Below are 20991 nucleotides of genomic sequence, written 5' to 3' on the forward strand. Positions count from 1 at the left end.
TTTTCTGCACTACAAAGACTCCAGGCTTGGCTGCGGACTAACGTGGACCTGGCAGCCCAGGACATGGCAAGGTTTCAGGACCCAGAGGTTCTGATGAGAAAGCTGCGGGGCACTGCGGGCTGCTGGGACGGTGGAGCAGGTCACACTGCGCTGCCTGACAGGGTGTGTGCTGGTGGTGGGCTTGGTTTGAGAGCGCACAGTGGAAAGCGGTATAGGGACAGGGCAATCCTGAGGTAACTCTCCAACCACCTGCTGAAGCACCTGCAATGACCCAAGGACTGGCAGGGTGTAGGCAGGTGGGAAATTTAATTCTCAGGGTGCAGCGAACAGTGGAGATGCAGCCTTGGTCTTTCCCACGCTCTCTCCCAGAAAGTTACCACAGTACCAGTGCGCAGAGGGCCAGGAGGGTATGTCCATTTCCTCGGGAAAGAACCTGAGCTCTCTCTAGCAACGTGCCTGCCGCAGGTTTGCCACCTTATTGCCTCTGGCCTTTGGTCGAGTATGAGAAATATCTCACTGTAGCGCGATGGCAAGCACAGTGCACAGGGTGAGTCCCTTCGCCCTCTGCGGCTGCAGCTCCCAGCCAGGGGCAGCCCTGGGCACATCCCTGCCAGGGGAGATGGTTCCTCCTCGTCACGGGGAGCGGAACTGGGCTCTGGGGCACCCCTGGCTCAGGAAGAGGCAGCAGCCAGAAACAATGATGCAGCAGGTTTTACCACCTCTCAGCTAGTTCTGCTGGCAGATGGGCAGCTGCAGGTCAAGGGCGCTGCTACCTCCAGGCAAAGAGACAAGTCACCGGAGCCAAGAACAGTAACATAAAAAGAGAACCTCTTGCCTTGTCCCCAGAAGGCCATGGCTTTGGAAGGTGACCACTAGGCCGCTGTGGTGTTTGTCCTTATGTCCTTCAAACGTGGAACACGCTTGTCCACATGCTGCTTGCTGGCACATTTTCTGTGCTGCGGCTCGGATGTGCCCTCACAGGGCTGGGGCTGAGACACACGAGGTTCTCCACTGCTCTTACTGACAAATACAGCAGGAATCTTGGAAAAGAGTTCCAGGTCTTTTTCCACATGTCTGCCTTGCTGGCAGCTTTTCCTTTTTACCTTGTGCCCAGGATACAGATTCTTCCTCCTGTCACCTCTGGGATCGTCTGTGGACAAGGGACAGTGTTGAGAGTTGTTCTTAGGAGGCCTGTGAAGAGCCACACTCCCCAGGCGAGTCTGAGTCACAGGAATCTCATCTATGGGCTCAGCGGACTCTGAGTGATACTCAGCAGGGGGTCCTGCCACCTGGATGAGGCCGTCGCTGCGGGTGGGCACAGCAGCTCCCAGAGGAAAAGCTGGCACCAAGGAGTGCAGGCTGTGGGAAGATGAGGTGGCAGCAGCCATGGCTGGGACATCTGCAGGTGGAAAGGAAGGGAGAAGAAAGCTTAAGGAAGGGGAGAGAGAGAGATCCCTCAGCCCCACAGAGACACGAACAAGCCCAGGAACTCTCATATGGCTGATTCACCAGTGTTAAAGAAAATCATATGCATATTCTTGCAAAATGATCTATGAAAATGTACAGAATTCTCAGCAGAGTACCCAAGCCTGATCACTTTAGAGTGTCTCCAAGCACTCATAAGCACTCATTTTCCCCTCTTAGGCAAGTTAGCTTTTTGCCAGTGGGTTCTCATGACACACTCTGTGTCTGTGTGCCAGCAACCAGAAACCCAGTCCAGAAGCAAAGCAGCTGACTGGTGCACTCTCACCTGACTGGGGGCCTGGGAGAGAGGGCCAAGGTCCAGCGTGTGTTTTGGATCTGCTGTCCATTGCTGAGGAAGAAGCTTTATGCATCTTCTTTTTTCTTTTTTTCTGCTGCTGTGAAAGCAGATGGCCCAAAGAAGGTAAGTCACTTCATCAGCCCAAAGTAATGAGACAGATAGTTTAATTGTTACCTCTTTTTAATTCCTCCTATTTTTAATAATGGTATTAGTCATGACCAAAGACCAAGAACATTTTATAATTTAAGATGGAGTTACTATAAAGAAATGATAGAGAACAGGTATTTAATGAATATGTGTTATCTGCACACAGTGATTCCCTGTGTGTAGGTGCCTTTAAGCTGCTGTCTCGTACAGCTGGACGATCTACGAGACACCGGTGGATAGATGGATTTTTAAAGCCAGACTAGAAGGGGGGACCAAAAGTCACATAGCACAGGACATCCCAAGGGAGAGGTACCTCTTGTCCAAAATACAAGTATAGTTGAAAAGGAATTTTTTTTATCATCTAGATGACAACTTTGATTAATAAGCTTGGAGGAAATGGGGAGAGCACCACCACCTGCCATTTGAGCAAGGGGGAAGAGCATCTGGACACAGATACACGAATATCAAAAGCACAGAAAACTGGACTTTGGGCAGCTGTTTCACACCCTCAAGCTTCATATCCACGCACACCATCTTTCCCTGGGCAGGTGCTTTAACATCCGTATTTAAACATATAAACTGTTGGATTTTGCTCAACAGAAACATGCACAGCTTATTACATCAGTGAAGTGGTGCAGATACAGTCACTGCACCGCACTGCAGCAACAGGACATCGTGTTACAGCTGTGTTACAGCTGGGCTGTGAGTTTACGGAGGAACTGCAGAATGTATCTGATCACACGCGCGAACTGAGACAGGAGAGTGTCACCTGGACACAGTGACCGCAGGGCACAGTCACCCCTGCAGATACACAGTGAGGACAGGCAAAGTGTGCGTACAAACCACAGCCTGCACTGCAGTGAGCATGCACCACACACCTGGGTGAGGTGCCAGCAGCAGAGGTGATGGCATGCAGCAAGTTCTCCTGCTCACCTGAGAAGGGACTGCGAAGTGAAGAGATGGGAGGTCAGGGGAGGACCTCTGCTCGGGGTCAGCCTCATCACTGTGGGCACAGAGCTTGGAAAAGCTAAAACACACAGCAGAGACACAAGATGATTCCCTTACACGTGACTTAACTGATGCCCACTTTGCTCGCACAGACACACCAGCCTGACTGAAGCATCCCCTGCCTGGCACAGCATCCCTGACAAAACTGCAGGGTCACTTTTCCTGCATCATTGTGCAATGTGTGAAGGGTTTCCTCTCCCTTCCCCTGGGACAGGAGTTAACAGCCCAGGATGAATGAGGAGACAAGGACACTGTTTTCCCATGAGTGCTGGCCTGTGCTACAGACCTTGCTGTTGTGATTCATCTCCTGACAACCTGAAATGATGTAACTGTAACGAGCTCAATATAGGAACTACACGACAAATCAGGCAGCCTTGCTGTAATTTTGATATAAAACAGAAGAAAAAAAAAAAAAGAAAAAAAAAGGCTATTGTAGGAAAGATATTTTCCCAGGGAAGGGGAGGTAAGTAGTCCTGCAGGTATTTCCCTTCCTGAAACTCAAAGATTTTACCATGTCTTGGTCAAAACATTAGTGCTCCCTGTCCTGCTAAGTGCTTTTGCCTGAGGATCCATCAGTGGCTTTGCTGACAATTTCCCGTTCCCCACACACGCTGCAGGGAAACTCGTACCTGTGCCTTTACTCACCCTTGTCCTGCAGTTACTGCTGAGAATTCCCCTACGGGAACACCGGGGTCTGTACAGCCAGGGTGACCTGGAAAAGAGCCTGCCTCCTGGAAAAAATAAAGCAAAATATTTTCAGACCAATACGGACACAGAGGGGAGAAGAGAGATTTTTATTACAGAGATGTCTTCTCCCTCCTGCCTCAGCCACAGCCCAGACGTTTTCTGTCCTGACAGCTGGCGCAGCCACAGCCCAGCAGCAGCCTGACGGTACCAGAGACAGACCAGAGACAGACGGCGCCACACGAGCAGAACCATCAGCTGCAGCAATGGCCATGACCGACACAGACCGGCACGCGCTGCACACCCGGCCCGCTGCAGCCATCACTTCATCGCCGCTCACCCAGGGGGAGTGGGGCAGAGAAGACTGGGGCAGAGAAAAGTGGGGCAAGGAAGCGTGGGGTACAAAGTGGGGCACAGAAGTGGGGTGCAGAAGTGGGGTGCAAATGTGCGGGGTGCAAGAAAGTGGGGCAAAGAAAGTGGGGGCACGTGGGGGTGCATGGCGCTCATTGTCGCTGTTTTCTCTCTCTCTCTGCTCCCCCCCTGTCACTCCCCCTGCTGCCCCGGCTGTACCAGAACTGACCCAGCTGCACCAGCCGCCCCGAATTCCAACAAGTTACATCGAGTTACAGCCTCACACTCCCTCACACCACACTTGCCTCCACCAAGTCTCTCTAAAATCTTCTGTCTGGCAACTGTCTCTAAAGTTTGGACTCCCAGACATGCAGCACACTGTACCCTGCAGGCCAGCCAGGCTGTTCTGAGAAATGGACCGCGAGTACCTGACTGGGTGTCACTTGGGAGGGACAAGACTCTTGTTGCTTCTCCCCATCTTCTGTCTCATGCTGCGGACGCTGCTGCAGGATGAACTCATACGTCGTCAGTTTGTTCCACACTGGGAGGAAAAAAAGCAAGCTGTCAGCGCAGGAAAGGCCGCTCTGTAACTACACTTATACAAAGAGTATGAATAACTACACAATCAGGCAGTAACTGTAAACGTGATAAAAGTGATAATCTGAGTCAAAAGTACCTTTGCACTGTACATCTTACTACATCCCTTACTGCCACCATCACACTTTCTCACAATCCCACTGTTCTTCTAAAGTCCCACTGACATGGTGCAGCCGTCTGTGCCGCTGTGATTTGTCCAGCTCATTTCAGAGCAAACCCGTTACTCACACCCAGTAAGGGTACGGTGTGCGCTGCACAGAAAGCTCCACAAGCAGTCAGAAGGTCTGTGATGCTCAGTGCAGAAAAGAAATTCAGCAGGTCAGCGTGTCCCATAGAGGAGACTGAGACACTTCATATTCAAAACCTCAGACGCACAGCTGGCCTTAAGCCAAACAGATGTGCCCAGAGGTCACATGTGCCTGAGTTTCTGTGCTTTTAAGGTCACACACACAAACACATCTGCTTCCATGAATGACCAAAAGCACGTGCCATGTCTGAGAAGTTTGGTTTCTTCATGAGACCCAAAATGTTACGAGGATCCAAAAGTCAGACATTCCTCCCATAATGACACTGTGATAGCAAGTACTTTCAGAGCACAAAACCCAGCAATGGATGCTGAAGGTTTTCAGTGCCCAGCCTGGTCATCATTCTTCCTTCTCACAGCTCATGCAGACACCCAGGATGTGGGACGTCCAGACTATGGTTCTTCCTCTGCCTGAAGCCGTTTGTATCAGTAATATCTGACCCCTTGAAACGATGCCCCAACCACAGGACGGCTTCGTAGGGAAGTGAGAGAGAGCAAAGGGGAAGGTGCCCCTCCTGTTAAAGCATCGTCCTTATGAAGAAATAAGAATTCAAGATCCGTTCGGCCAGGAAGATGGAGCACAGAAATGAACACTGCTCCGCAGCCAAGTACTGAGCGAATGCACTGAGCAGGGACAGCACAGGGTGCTGGCAAATGCTCCTACAGTGGCACCGTGTGCTTCATTTGAGAAACAGAATATTGCTTCATAAGCAAAGGGCTATAAACCACTTTTAATTTAGAGTTTGTTGGTTTCTGAATACTTAACAGCATAACTCATAAAATATTTTATAACTGTTTAGTTAAAAATACTGCATTTGTCTGGCCAGATAACACTTCAGCACATACTGTGAAATATATAATTAATAGCCTGTGAAGAGCCCCATATCCTTTCTTATATTCCCTACCATTTTTTTTCTTTTTATTCTGCTTACTACTGCTTCTGACTACTGAAGAATGAAAAAAATATCCTCCCTCCAAACTTCTGAAGCACCATGTTTCACTGAATGCCTCTAGAACTGAATCTCCATCAAGACTGGCAATTCTGAATACACGGACGTACTATTTTGAGAATAACCTACTTCCTCCCTTTTGAGTGGTAGCAGTGAGTAATTAAAACCAGGACAGTAATTCTGAAAAGTTCACTGTGCTTGTAACAAAACTAGATTCTAAATTTCCATAGTCACACCTGACTTAAGCAATGTTTTTTCATGTGAAGCTTACAGACAATAGCACTCACAGGGGTGCTGTTTTCTCCTTGTATTTTAACTGTTCTTAAAAAATAAAGGTTTATGAAGAAATACTCATGAACAGTAATTACGTTTAAATTGGTAAACTGTATTTCTAGTCCCAAAAGAGGTTCGTTCATTCCAACACCACCTACCTTAAAGCATTCAGGTGAGACTATTGACAATTACAGGTGTGAAATAAGAGGAATTTGACCCAGACATGCTTTGCCCATCTCCCTGAATCTCAGCTGTCAGTGCAATGCACTCTCATCTCTAATGCACAACAGGCGTCTATATAGTAACATCGCTCCTTTTAAGCAAGGACTTACACACTGCACTTCTGCACAGCTGGGACCAGTTTCAGTAGGGTAGCAGATTTAAATGTAATAAAATACTAATAAAAGTCAGCAATAATTAAATTCTGTTTTCTCATAAGTCATAAGAATTAAAACCGGGCCAGAAAGAAAAACTAATTTCGGTCAAAATTTACTCGGAAAGAGGGGAGAAAAATCACCCCGAGACAACAGCAACAAAAAATCCCCCAAACCCAGAGCAGAACCAGCGCAACCCATGCACGTTTCTGCCTGACGAGGAAGCATGTCTCTATCCCAAGGAGGGAGCACCCTCTCGTGGAAATTGTACACAAAGACAGGAGAAACACCACTCTACTCAACTGGAGAATACTTTTTTTTCGTCCAAAAGAAATCCTCCTGGAGCAGCCCCAGTTTTGTTACGCTTTTAGTCTTTCTACCGTGCTAGTTCGACCTCTGAAATCCACAGGCATCGCCATTAACTCAGCAAAGTCAACTTCCAATTCCACCGAGAAAGCAAAATCGCAGCGGGACCAAATTTAAGTTAAGCTCGTTAAAGGGTCTCAAAGGAAAACAACAGTCAATGACCTCACCGACAGGAACCTTCATGCCAGCTGAGGAGCCCTCGCCCATCAAATGCTACACTTCAGCAGTGCAACTATTTTGTTTCTGGAGCTGTACTGGTTTGAGCTGACCTAGTTTGTGTTGGCATCTGCACCACTGTGACTGACAACCTAAAAATGCACCCAATGATCCTCTGTCACTGCTGTCCTCATTTCTCTTCCACCACATCCCTTCTTCCATAGTTTTGGCACCATCAGCTACTGTAAGATCCTTTCTCCTCATGACTTACGTCAGGCAGCCAAATAGCATCGGCTTCATTTCAGACGATGGCTGTAAAAAGGTTTTTGACGCCCATCTGTATGTAAACAAAGATAAATATCCCTTCTTGACAGAGAAACAAGTAGGAGACTTAATGCAAAGCCTTTCTGAAAACCTCTTCCTCTGAATTCCACAAGCCTTTTTGTGTTAAGGAGGTACAACTTCCATTAAGGGAGCTTGACCTGGACGTTAGGCCTCCTATTAGAAATTTAGATTAATATTGTCCACATCTCTCGGGGGTCACAGAGAAACAGACTCTCACACAACAGACGTCCTGGGCAGCACAGTGAGGAGACTCACAACAGCACACGTGCAGAACCAATCTGAATCTGCCATCGCCGGCACTGAGCTGGAATTATCCAGCTCGTTCCACCTGGCCTTGCTGCTACTCTCCCACATGCTCTCAGGTCCAGGACAACACAGCTTAGACACAGGAATGCACAAGCCCAACTCAAGCCCCCTGCTGCACACGCACTGATAAGACCACCTGGTACTGGTGGTAAATCAGAAATACAATGTTAAACTCAAATTTTCTACCATTTCAATGGCAATCTTACACAACTTTGTATATTTGTGACACGAGTGAACACACAGTGTATGCAGAATGAGTAGAAGCAGCTAAGTGAAAACGAAATGGGGGTGCAGATGACAGGAATGTAACACCTACTGAGATAGATGTGAAAGGTCAGGAGGTGGCCAAGCAGGATCACGGTCATTAGGCTCAGAAGAATAAAAATCCCAATCGTGGTCAAAACGGCAGGTGCGCGAGTCTCAACAGGAGCTGCAGGGAGAAACACAAACCAGAGGTCCGTGTGGTTCTGTAGAGCTGTAAAAACAAAGAGTTGGAGGCTAAGTAGATTGTCCAGATATTACATATCTCTATAGATGCATCATAAACTTTACAGCTGCAAACACTGTTAGTTCAAAAGTAGTTGCAGATCCATTATGCACTGGAGACCTACGAAATCTTTTGTCTGCAAGGCCATTGGGAAGAGCAGTTGGCTCTGTAAGGAAAGACATTCTGTCCATCTGAGCAGAGACACCCTTGCAGAAATACAAAATTGAAGGAGTAAGGAGTTCCTCCTCCACGGGAGAGCCCAGGGAATCCAATCCCCTTTCAAGATACGCCGGTTGCTTCACAGGACACACAACAGAAGCATTGCTAGTACCATCAAAGTGCTGGTCAGAGCGAAGCATCGTGGGGTCAACGAAGAACTCCACAAAGACGTAGCAAGCGACGAGCAGCAGAAGCCCAAGGCCCAGAAGGGCAGACAGCACACTATTCAGAAAAAGCCTGCCAAGAAGATGAAAAGTCTGAGTGGCTTCAATAACGGCACACATACAATTCAAAACCCCAGCCTCCGATAAGATGGAGACAGACAGTTACCCCAAATTACTGTGATGCTTTCTTACACTTATGATAGACACCGGTTAACGATCTTCTGATCTGTTACCCTGAGGGATGAAACAGTGACCCTTAAGGGAAACTGTGGTTACAACACGGTCAGGTCTATCTAGGACAGACAAGAGAGCTCCCGGCACAACATCTGCAGGCAGTGTAACAAGGCACCCAGCAGTAACAACCGTTTGCTTTCCATGTGGTTTTAGTGCAGGAAAGTAAACTGAGAAGCAATAATCAGTGACAGCTTCCTTACTCTTTATCTTAAACCTAGCACAGATAAGAGGTGCCTGTACGCTGCGGGTCTCGTAGGAAAAGTATGCAATAAAAAAACCCACAACAAAGTAGGTTGTTTCAGAGATGGGAACTGCATGATCATGGTTCTATTCCCACTCCGGCTCTCAGAAGCATTAAGGACCCCCAGTTAATACCCCGTAAGCTTTTCCTAAAACTAAACAAGATTATGTTCGCTGTTTTTACTAGTAGATGTTCAGCTACTAAGTGTCGGAATTTTATCCCTGGCTATTTGAATGTCATAATTATGCTTGCATTTTCCATCTGGTTTTGTCACGACTGATTTTATTCAGCTGGGGTCTGAGAGAGCTGCGTGGCTCAGCACAGGCTGGAGTGAGATGCAGGAAAACCTTGGGAAGAAAAGGGGCAACATCATTGACTCAGTGTTGTGCTCCTGTCACAATGCCAGGCTCTTACCAGTAATTCCTCTCTCCCACACAATTGTTGAGCCATTTGCAGTGGTGATCAAAGCCACACACACACTTGTTGCAAGTTCCACAGTGCTTTGACTTGGCACTCCTGCCAAAGAAAGGGTGACATTAGCGCGGCAGCACCAGCTCATTACCGTGACTTTCCAGTGACACGAGTAGAGGGGGATACAGCGGTTAAGATCCTGGTAATAGCAAGGAAACCTTCCACATCAGGAATACCTCAACACCCAAACAAAACAGCCATGGTTGGACCACAATCCTAAACACTGCAAAATACACTGCACAATTTCTAATTTGGAAATCGTTGATTTCTTATTTGAAATCCTTCAACAGTTCTACAAAGCTTGATCACAATGCCTGCCCCCCAAGCATTGCCTGCTACTGTATTAACGTCCAGCCAGACACACGCACACACACACAAATGACACATTGTTAGGTCAAACACTGAGATCCAGTAGCATGGAACCGTACAGTCCGCTCCACACAACACGTGACCAATTAAATGCAACACAGAACCGTGTACGTATTTGACAGAGGGCACTGACCCGATTAACTGAGCCCTGCCACAGGATAAAGTTTAACTTGCGCTATAGAGCCTCAGGGGCTCAATTTCAATCTTAAGAGAGTTTAGCATTAAAGACTAACGGTGATGTGTAACGGTGAAGAAAACCGAGTAGTAGGAGAAGAAGAGAAGATACTTACACATCGACATCGCAGACATGGCAGTGACGGTTTTCAATGACATGTGTGTGTTGATTACGATTGAAGGCGGCCAGAGGCCCCAGATAATTTTTTTCTCGCACATTTGCATCCGCAGGATCAATGGAGACTGCAGTAAGATGAACAACTAAATGGTAGATAAAACACACTCCTGGACACTGAAGTACACAGTTAAGGATCATATGATTTAATGCCTGTAATTTTTATCCTTAATGCACAAAGGCCACACAGATGAGAAATATATGGCTTAGAATGAAGTATCACTATATAACTGACTGCAGCACATTAATCTGAGCTTTATTAACAGAGATAATAAATATTTTCCCGAAAAAGATAACTAAGTCTACAGAACAACCCTCCTTATTATGTACTACTCTGCCTCACAAAACCTCCTGTGCTAGGAAGGACATTTCTAAAAATTACCTTTACTTACCAGAATCTGGACCCACATGCAGACCATTGACGTAGGTCCATATATCTCAGTCCATACCGACTCCTTGGAAAGGAACACTCAGTTGAGGCCACGCACGTGCCCCTTCATAAGAACAAACTTACGAGAAAGGAAAAAAAAAGGTCATATCAAGGAACTAGTACTGACCACCTTGCTTTCCTCTTCCTGCAGTCAGAATCCCAAGGACGAGGATCACCCCTTTAAAGAAGGCTCCTGTACAATTTACAGGCAAACGGTATCCAGGATTTGCCACTGTTTCGTGTAACACAGCCTGTTTGGATTCTTACTTCTTAACATGGTGGCAAGCCAGAGCAAATGTGCTTTAGCAGTACTTTTGACCAGGCACCTGCAGTAATGGCTGATATTTGGAAAGAATATACAAATACGTAAGAATGTACACATACAAAGCAGCAACCTGCATGCCTGGAGTACCGCTGTGCTCAAGAGTTTGCTGCTAAAATACACTGCAGCTAAATGAGCATGTGTGCAAACCTTCCAGTTTATTTTCTGTACACCCAGATGCGCACATCAAATTAAAAATCCTCACCAGCTTGTTAAGTACTAAATTCCAATCTTGGGATACCCTCTTCCAGCCTGCCACTCCCCAGACAACCTAGTCCACCAGGAGAAGCCAGGGCCTGACCGTGACAAAATTCCTTCCCTGGGCACAGATGACAGTAGAAGGTGGCACTGGGAGCACTGGGATCACTCCCCAGCACACCCCATCTCTAGTCTCTCTCCTTCCCAGCTGCAGGAGCAGCACGCACAGCTCTAGGGAGGTGGGTTGAGGACAGGAGGCTGAAAACACATTGGGCTGGGCTGAGCTGGGCTTTGCTGCACAGCTCACAGGACAAGATGCCTTCACAGCACAAGTACCTCATCTTCTGATGCTGCCCACATTGAGAGGACAGTTAGACGTGCGTTAAATTGCTGCACGACAGACCTCTCCTCTGAGGGTCACACTACACCACCTTGCCTTTCACTCACAAATCTTCTACGGAAGACCCAGGAGAAGGCCCAGGGAGAAGATAACTGCCAGCTATCACAAGCGACCGCACCATATAACCACCAACAGATAAAGCCGCCTTTCAAGACTCGGTCAGTCAGCGTGGGGAGGTGCGGCTGCCCACTGCGGCAAGGGGGCTTCAGAAGGGGCTTTTCTAGTTTGACTTCCCTCAAACCCTGCAACAAGCTTGTAGAAGAATAATATAAAACAAAGGAGACACGCAGGCAGAAGTAGACAGCAAAGGAGTCTTGGAAGCAAAGACAGTCACCTTAACAGAGTGATGAAGGCAACAAGCAGAACTTTAGTGACCTACCCAAAGTTCAAGGGCAGAGTAACTCAGAATAACTGTTTTTTATAGACAGGAGAAAATCAAAATTATAGTTATAGTTCAGAAAAGATTGTGGCTCAGCTACTTTCTCCTACACTTTCTACACTACCTAACAACTATTGTAAAACAGTCCCACCAATAGTTTATTACGGTCCGTGTTCTCCTCTTGACCAAAGGATACAATATAGCCAGCAGGCAGCCAGTAGCGAGGCAGGAGAGGAACCAGGATTCCAAAGCCAACCAGCGCAAAGAAGAGGTACAGCGACCAAGCAATAATCTGGAAAAGGTGCAGAGGCCAGCTCCAGCCATTCCTTCGAGCGCGTTGGACCTGCACCTCAGGAACAGCTTCGGCCAAATTCTCTGGAGCTGTCTTATTAGGAGGTTTATTGCAGATATTCATCTACAGAAATCAAAAATGGAAAAAAAAAATGTGATACAAAAATATCGCAACTGAGCCCAAGTGCTGGAGATGTGCTCCAAGGTGGACAGAAAGTTGGAGAGACTAAAATGACAACACACCTGAGGAGATACTTCTCTCTGCACAGGGGATTTTGTATCAATAGTGACAAAAGGAAAAAAAAAAACCAATTCCACTCTAAAAGCAAGTGCTGATGTCTGCATGAAACAACAATACCCCAGATTTTCAGCTAAGGGAAACTTGCAGGTTTTGCCAGTCTTTGAATGGATCTAGACCTAAATAAATAGAGTAAAAAGAGCTAAGAGGGTATTTTGGTGACAGTCCAGAGATGCAGTATAATCTGCTGTGGTCTGGGGACATGTTCATGTCTGAACACTGCTATGGATGGTGGCAGAACAAGTCCTTTCACCTGTCTCAGACATGCCACGTTGTCCTTCCAGCTGGTGCAGAGAAGTGTAGGGAGGGGAGAGCGGGTGGCCCCACTGGAGCACGTGGTCTGGAACTGCAATTCAGCACCACGCAGCATGCAAGACAACAGAGACTCCTTTGTCAGCAACAAAGGAAGTGGAAAGACTAGAAACTGAAAAAGTAAACTGATACACTAATGACAAAAAGAGGAAAAGAAGCAGGAGTTACTCCACAACACAGGTATAAAGCAGACTGTTGCTAGAAGAACTGAACAGAGAGTTACGTATGCAGAACATCCACGCAGGAAGCAGCTTGATTATTCAGCTGTCCTACCGTGTCCTGCCTACTCCTGGCAGGAGAAAGCAAATTTAATTGCAAAGATGAGTTACAACCATAACCTGGAAAGTTCCTGACGTTTACGATTCCTGTTTGCACAACAGCTATGAGCTCAGAAGCCATTTCTCCTTTTTTTCAATTTGTGTTGGATTGCTAGTTGTTGCTTTTCACTTGCTGTGGAGCCAGGATGGGCATTTAACGACAGAGAGTTGGGCTGCTCTGCTTCACGGAAAACTTGGGTGCAGCGGATACCGGGGAGTACGATACAGGCAGCAGGTCAGGGGTAGCATTGTAAAACCGGCACTAAGAAGGTCTGCCGGACCCGAGCTGACTTGAAGCACAAGTACCTCTGCACCGCGCTCATGGTTCCTTAGTAACTAGAGACGATGTTGAATTAACATCTAACAGGGATAAGCAACTTCAATTAGTCCGATTAACTTGCACCTGAGCACGCTGAAAGAAAAGGAGGTCATCTCTGGCTTGTTTGCAGCATTTTTTATAGTAGTTCCAGTACCAGAAAAATGCCAACAGGCTGAAAGCGCGAGCAGAACAATTCCAGACCTTGATGCACCAACAGTCCTGCATCAGCCCCAGGCAAAGGGCTTTTTGTGTCATCACAGCCAACAAAGGATCTTTTGGTGTCAACTGGTAGAGACGCAGCAGGTAAGAATACAAAAGAATGTAATTTATGCTCATCAGCACGGTCTTATCGACAAGCAGGCTGGAAAAAAAATAATTCCTAACTTCAGCCTTTGAAGAAATTAGCAGTACCGGCCTGCATGCATGCATACTTTAAATTGCTACATGGCAACTGGCTCATCAATGATGATAAATAGTCACTAATCACATGGTATTTTTCTCGTTTGGTTGTTGAAAGCTTGCTTGCACATCAATTTGAGCTACTTGTTACAAAAACTGCTCAAATTATTTGAAAAAATCCCCACATTTCTCCTTTCTCCTAACCAGACCCTGGCTGAGGGCGCTCAGCCCACCCAGACCCTGGAATCCCTGTTCCACTGCAAGATTTTACTGTTTTACACCACCAGAGGGATTTAACATTATGTTGTTTAATATCAAAAACCTTGGTCCAATTCTACAGAACCTTTTATGTGCTGAACTGCGACCAAAGCTCCCTCCCGGCTGGGCCCCCCCGAGCCCGGCAGCCAGTGGCGGAGCAGGAAAGGCCCTCAGAGGCAAAGCTCCTCTGGCCTTTCCCTGCCAGTGCGACAGCTTCCCTTGTAGCCCATGCACTGATCACTCACCGGTACTGATGAAAAACAGAGCTGCGTGTGAAGGGAGCCGAGGAGGCTGCGTCCCCCTGCCCGGCGGGTACCCTACGCCGCGGGTGAGCCCGGCGCCCCGCGGGCCCGGCTGCAGAGCCCGAACCGGCACTCGGGGCACGGAGCCGCCCTCGGGGTCACTCACCACCTCACAGGGTAACTGAGCTGGCGCCACTTGTTAACCCTGCTAGTTACCTAGTTGGCTGTAAGCCAGCCGGGAGTTGTCACGTTCACCCCTCGGGTGTTCGGCCGCCAAGCCGCCGAGCGGGGGGCAGCGGGGGCAGCACGCAGCGAGCCGCGCCGGGGACCGGCTCCTCCCGGGCAGCTGCGGGCAGGCCCCGCGGGCCGGGCCGGGCCGGGCGAGCGGGGTCGCGGGCAGCCGCTGCGGGGAGGGCCGGTCAGACCCCCCGCGGATCCGCCACCGCCTTCTCCTCACCTTCTCCCCGCAGAGGCGGCTGAGAGCGGCCCCGTACCCGCCTCATGCCCGGGCGGGTCGCGGGGCCCCCAGCCGAGGCCGACGCGGCAGCTCCCGGCGCCTCCGCGCGCTCAGGCCGCTGGGCCCGTCGCCACGGCAACGGCTGGGTACGGCGGCGCGCAGGGGACAAACCGGGCCGGGCGCGGTGGGGCCGCTCCGCGCAGCCGGGGCGGGACGGGGCCTCCTCGCTCCACCGGAGTGTGCGGCCTGCCTGGGGCGGCCCGGGGCCTGCGGACCCCACACCGGAGGGACAGCCTGGGGCACGGCACGGCCTTCGGGCCAGGCCCTGGGCGCCAGCCCTGCAGCACCCGCCCCGCGGGGCCTCGCCAGCCGGGGGCCTTCCCGCTGGTGGCACCGGGTCACTCGCGTTGTACCGTCCTCATCGCTCGGGGAGGCGGCGAACCCCCGCCGAACAGCCGCGACCCCTCCGAAGGCCGCCCAGGGAGGAGCGGAGGTGCCTGCGCTGCCCCCGGTCGCCCCGAAGGCAGCAGTGCCCTGTCGCTGGTGACGCCGGCTGGTTTATGGGAACAGCCGAGGCCGCGGGCAGGCGGTGCCGGGGTGACCTGGCCGCCGGCGGTGGGAAGGCGGGGGGTTCCAGCCGTCCCGTTAGGAAAATTCCTTTCTCTAACTATTCCACCAACCCACCTTTGCAGCGTGAAAATGTATGTTCTTAATATATACATAGTTCAGGTTATAACTGCGATGTAACAAGGTAGTAGAATTTTACTGGAGGCTTCAGTATTGTTTGTGCTTAAGTAAAACAAACCAAAGGGCAGCCCAGCCCTGGAAATAAGGACTTTCCTTCATGGAAGCCTAGAGGAATCCATGAAGGATGAAAGATACCCCTGGGCACCCTAGCATCCAAAGACATGGCTTTGAAACCCTCCGGGCATTGCCTGGTGTCATAGATCAGTAACTCCAGCAAGACTGACTCCAGGTACGTCTGGATCGATAGACAAGCAGTGAGAATGCTGGAAAAATAGTGTTTCTTCACAAAGTTTTACTGTGGCTGGTAATCAGCAATGTGGGAGGTGGTGCTCAGTCAGGTCATGTTGTACCTGAAGGTTTGAAGGGTATAAGAACCCTGTGCAAAACCACGTTTGGGGTGCCCCGTTTGGCTGGGACACCTCATGTGCAGGAATAAATATTTACACTTGTCAATACTGTACCCTGCTTTGTGTCCCAGCCTCTTATTTCGGTTGGCACGGGCCAACTGTGGATTTCCGTGAGGCAGCACAGCCAGTCCAGCCCGAAGCTCTGATGCCCCCGGGGGGGCTTGTCCCCCTCCTGCAGCAAAGCAGCCATGTGGAGCCCCAGGAGCCGGTGAGCAGAGCCGGTGGCAGCACCGGCCACGGGCACACAAGGGGCCTTTATGAGCCACCCGCGGTGTGTGCACAGCGGCTGCCTTGTGTGAGGAGCTCTGGCATGGGCTGGCTGGACACTCACCTAGGAAGGCTTCTGTGTGTGGAGGGAAGGGTGTCCCAGGGGCGGCATGTCCTTCACTCACTGTCCCCAAAAGCCCCCGTCACCTTTTCAACCTCCAGCTGCCGGCAGCGCTCCCTGCACAGGGCTCTGTCTGTGCTGCTGGTGGCAGGAGGGGCCCAAGGAGTGTGGGGGGCTGCCACTCTTTTGTCCTCGCTGCCCACCCTCCTCGAGTCAGGAGCAAGGGGACAGCTTGAGTGCTCAGTGAGCTGCGGACCTGCAGCTTTGCCCGTGCAGTCAGCTCCTGTCAGAGCTGTTGCAGAGGGAAGTCCCCTGGCCATGGGGAAACACGGCCCCCGGCCGCTGTCCCCTGCTCGGCGGGTGCCAGGGAGCCCTGCTGTGCTGCACCTGCCAAAGGGGCTGGGAATGAGCCTTGTCTGTGCAGGGCAGTATGCTCAGCCCGCCTCCCAGTCCTGCACTGGGGGGCTCTTCAGCATGCCCCCGTGGGAAGAGTGGTGCTGGGAGGGACACATACACTGCATGATCCTGGGTGGGCTTGACAGCTCTACTGGCACCCCAAACTCTGCAAGGGGACCCTGCCATGGCCACAGCCCCCAGCTCTCCCCAGGAGCATTGCCACAGGAGCATGGGGCTGATCCCACACAGCAGGCATACAGCAAGGAGGACGCCCTTCCAACAGCCACTTTTCTTTTATTAGAGGTTAAAAGATACAAGGAGCCGGACCTGCACACCATGTGCTGTCAGCTTGTTCTGTCATGCCCCTCCGTGTGCTATGCAGGCAGAGAGGAGGGGGGCTGGCAGAGGCAGGTACCCCCAGGCTGGTCCCCCCATTGCCTGCAGGGTTTTCCTTGCAGCCTTTGTGACAGGCATCATTTCTGCTGCGGTGGCTTTGCTCTACCAGCCATGAGCAAGTGTTATGGGAGAGAGACGCCTCCAATGGGATGAGAACTGGGAGCACTGAGCTGAACCTGCTCCATCACTCCCCAGGAAAGACTTCTGGCTTGGCCCCACACTCACCTCCAAAGGGGATCAAAACTCATATAGGGACACAAAGGCTGTGACCTTAAAGACGTGCTTGCCCAGGAGGACCTTGCAGGAGAACTCGCTCATCTCCTGCTCCACCTCCAGTGTGGCTGGCCCTGCCACAGGGCTGGTGAGCACCAGCTCTCCCATCTGCTGGCTGGAGCGCCACATGGCAAAGGCGCCCTGTCCCCGGCCACCCACGATGGTGAAATGCAGACTGTCGCCTGTGGATCGGGTGGTGGACGTCCTGAAGAGGACGCAGGGCACAGTACAGTTGGCCCAGAGCGGCAGGTAGTGGAAGGAGATGGAGGTGGCAGCCAGGCAGCAGGCTCAGCTCCCGGTGGGGCAGGGGTTCCTCTCACACTGGCTGCCAGGAAAGAAGGGGAACCGTGGCTCAGTGCTGGGGTTTGGCTCTCAGGGAGCTGCCCGCATCCTTGCAAACAAGCCCAGTCTGCACTGCGGGCAGGGCCTCCAGCCCCACCACCGGTCCTGTGGCAGAGCCACCCAAGACAGCCACATCCCAGCGTGCCTGCCATCGGATCTGTGTCCCATCCCTCCTCTGCCAGGCAAACACGGTGCCTTGCGGGGCTGCAGCTCTGGGTCACGCTCTGGGGCTGGGACCAGGGGCACCACAGTCCCAGCTGGAGGCCAGGGATGGAGCCAGGCTCAGACATGCCTCCCATCGATGAACTTACCCAGAGTAGGCAAGCTCCTCTGCTTGGGCAGCTTGTGCTCAGCCATAAAGGGATTTAGTCTCAAAAGCAGAACCAGGGGGTTTGCCTGCTGGGTGGCAGCTGATGGCACCATGCGGATGTGCAGCAGAGGGGGAACAGCATTGTTCCCCCTAGGCTGGGGCTCTGGGGGGACGGGATCCTGCATAAAGCCACCATGTGCCGGTGGGCTCCCACCCACACACCCAGACACCAGCATCCTGAGACCATTGGGGACCCAGCCACCTGCATCCTGAGACCATCGGGGAGCATGCTAAGCACACCCAGCACCCCACATGACAATTTGCTGCCAGCACTGGCTGGCACTCTCCCTGCTGCCCCGGGTTTGGCAGGGTGCGGTCCCCAGGGCACTGTGGGACCCATCACCTGGGGGAGAGGGCATGACACAGCCTGAGTCACGCGTGGTACTCACAAGGCAGAGGTCTTGATGTAGCTGGTGTTGTGGCGGGGCAGGGGGCACTTGGGGCGCACACAGCGGTGGCCCCCAAAGGTGTTGATGCAGAGAGTCACCCTGGGTACAGTTGTGCTGCTTCATGGCGCACTCATTCACGTCTGCAGCAGTGACACGGGGCGAGTGGGGCTGTCCCTGCTGCTCCTCCCCACACCCCTGCTCCCAGGGGATGCTCCCTGCCCTGCACCCACCACGCTTACCCTTGCAGGCACTGCGGTCAGCGTGGAGCAGGTAGCCGGGGGGGCAGAGGCAGCAGTAGGAGCCGGGGAGGATGAGGCAGTTGTGGAGGCAAAGCCGGGTCCTGGGGCTGGAGTGGAAGAGCTGGCATTCGTCCACATCTGGGGGGACAGAGTGGGACATGACTGGGGTCCCGTCACCACCAAGACAGTTTCCCCCTCCCCGCCATCTTCAACCCCTTTTTACCGTGGCACATGCCACCAGCTCACATCTGGAAAACGGCATCGCAGCTGCAGCGCCAGGAGCCCACGCGGCTCTCGGCACAGCGGGGCTGGCAGCTGAAGGAGGCATTGCTCAGCGTCACCCAGGCTGTGAGGGGGCAGCGGGTGTCACTGCTGGGGGGTGTGTCAAAGGGAGATGGGGGGGGGGGGGGGGCTGAGATCCTGGGGGGCTGCTAGGGAAGGGGGAGACGGGCGCAGCATGGCTGAGTGCTGTCCCCATGAGCATCCCTGTCCTCCGCAGCCCAGACCCAGGCACCTACAGGCACAGATGGGGCTCTGGCAGCTGGGGCCTGGCCAGCCCTGGGGGCAGAGGCACGTATAGCTCCGGTTGCCATCCAGGCATGTCCCACTGTTGGCACATGGGTTGCTGGAGCAGTCGTCAATACTTAGGGAGAAGGAGCTCGTGAACACCAGCTGGAGAAGCCCATCCTCACCCCATCCTGCTGCCCAGCCTCGGTGCCCTTCGCTGCAGCCTCTGGGCTGCTCTCTGCACAGTAGCAGAGCAGAGTGATGGGACACCACAGCTCAGGGCAACAAAGGAGCCTGCAGGCACAGCTGAGCCCATGGCACCCCAACCCCGCTCCACTTCACTTCTGCAGAAGGGCTGGGTGCCACTCCATGTGTAGTCGTGCTGGCAGGCACACGTCTCGGAGCCCACCAGCCTGAAGCCAGCATCGCAGACAAAGTGAACATCATGGCCCACCCGCATGCTCCGGCCCAGCATCCGTCCGTTCAGAGGCACCGCCAGCTGCGGACAGGTCTCTGCGGACAGACAGACACAGGTGAGGACATCGCCAGGCTGGAGCCAACCCCAGCAAGGAGCTGGGGGTCCCTCGCCAGGCTGCCTGCCGGAGGTCTGGGGCTTGGACCCATCCCCACGGGGATGCCACCCCCGTGGTGGTGACCTGCCCAGGGTTACCATTGCGTTTGGTGGCCTGTCGCTGGAGGCGGCTGTGGAGGATGGAGAGCTGCTGGCAGAGGCCACGCGTGCCCTGCAGGTGGGCAGCCTCCTGCGCCACCAGCAGCTTCTGCATCTGCCACACCGTGCTGAGCACCTGCTGCTGGTTCAGGCACTCCTGGGGGGATGCAAGGACATCCCCGTCACCTGCCAGGGTCTCCTGCCACCCTGCCGCAGCCCAGGGGGACCCTCCCAAGCAGGCAGCATCTCTGGGGTTGGTTTGGATGCCCTGCCCTGGGCAGAGCCCCTTCCTCCCTGTCCCAGTGTGGGGTCTGCTCCTGCCTCTGCATCCACTCCAGCCTCAGCCCCTCCACCCGGTCCTGCCCCAGCACTTGGACACTGCGGAGCAGCTTGGATACACCGGGTGGGTTTAGCATCATCTTGCTGCTGCAGGGGAAAAGCCCCACAACTGTCCCCCTTGGCCCTGGGCAGCCCCGCTGAGGCTGGGGCGATAGACTGTGTGTGTGTGTGTCCCTGCCAAGGCAGTGCCAGCGCGTTGGGGTCTGAGAGGTGGGTGCTGAGAAGCCCCCAGTGTGGGCTCTGCGAGGGAGCTGGAGGGAGGTGCAGGGATCCTTACCTGGGTGCTGCTGAGGGGCAGCTGCAGGATGCCCGGGGCCAGCCAGGCTGGTGGTGGCACGAGGAGCATCATGCCGGGCTGGCTCTGGCTGTGCAGGCTGCAGGGACTGCAGAGATGCCAGTGGTCTGGTCCTGCCCTGCTCGCTCGCGGCCGCACTCCTGCACACACTGGGATTTATCCATGGCGCGTGCCCGTGTGTTTGTTGTTTTTTCCCCTGTCTGAAGCCAAGCTGTAGGAAAGTTTCCCCTTGGTGCTGGCACCAGCCTCTCCGTTCCCCTCCCTCTCTGCACATCAGGGGCTTTGGGGCCTTTCGTGTCACAGGGCTAGCGGGTGCCGGGGCCAGGCGGTGGCTGTCACAGCACTTGCTGCCGTACCTGCGGTGCTGGGCTCCCCCTGGGACCAGCCCTGGCTCTGTGGCACACAGGGGTGCAGGATGAGGCTAATCCCACGTGTTTGCTGAGTGTGGGAAAGTCTCCCAGGAGAAGGGATGGCTCCGGGGTTGGCACTGGGATCCAGCTCTCCATGGGAGCTG

General features: G+C 52.6%; 1 protein-coding gene and 1 pseudogene across 4 annotated transcripts; both read right to left on the minus strand.

Annotated features, from left to right (window-relative positions):
• Positions 1–696: 696 nt before the first annotated feature.
• ZDHHC1 (zinc finger DHHC-type containing 1) lies at positions 697–14918 on the minus strand. 4 transcript variants are annotated; one of them, XM_055818863.1, is made up of 11 exons: positions 14780–14918; positions 12083–12301; positions 10099–10274; positions 9383–9484; positions 8442–8566; positions 7940–8053; positions 4381–4493; positions 3563–3648; positions 2843–2936; positions 1751–1859; positions 697–1399 (listed from the first exon to the last, which is right to left on the minus strand). In XM_055818863.1, the coding sequence occupies exons 2-11, from the start codon at positions 12299–12301 to the stop codon at positions 873–875; spliced, it is 1665 nt and encodes a 554-aa protein (XP_055674838.1). In that variant the 5' UTR covers positions 14780–14918; the 3' UTR covers positions 697–872. The 4 variants fall into 4 exon arrangements, with proteins under 4 accessions (XP_055674838.1, XP_055674837.1, XP_055674835.1 ...); XM_055818862.1 differs by having other exon boundaries at positions 1751–1856; positions 7940–8098; XM_055818860.1 differs by having other exon boundaries at positions 7940–8098.
• Positions 14919–17106: 2188 nt separating this feature from the next.
• On the minus strand, positions 17107–20675 carry LOC106112308 (fibulin-7-like; annotated as a pseudogene).
• Positions 20676–20991: the final 316 nt, after the last annotated feature.

This window comes from Falco peregrinus, chromosome 14, assembly GCF_023634155.1.
Source record: "Falco peregrinus isolate bFalPer1 chromosome 14, bFalPer1.pri, whole genome shotgun sequence".
Classification (NCBI taxonomy): Eukaryota; Metazoa; Chordata; class Aves; order Falconiformes; family Falconidae; genus Falco; species Falco peregrinus.

Excerpts from the sequence above, each read along its gene's own strand:
- ZDHHC1 (XM_055818860.1), bottom strand. The coding sequence starts at position 12,301 with ATGAATATCTGCAATAAACCTCCTAATAAGACAGCTCCAGAGAATTTG. Across the intron at positions 9,485-10,098 it reads CATGTCTGCGATGTCGATGT|GAGTGCCAAGTCAAAGCACT; the intron begins GTAAGTATCTTC and ends TTTCTTTGGCAG. Across the intron at positions 2,937-3,562 it reads GCAGTAACTGCAGGACAAGG|CTTTTCCAAGCTCTGTGCCC; the intron begins GTGAGTAAAGGC and ends TGTGTGTTTTAG.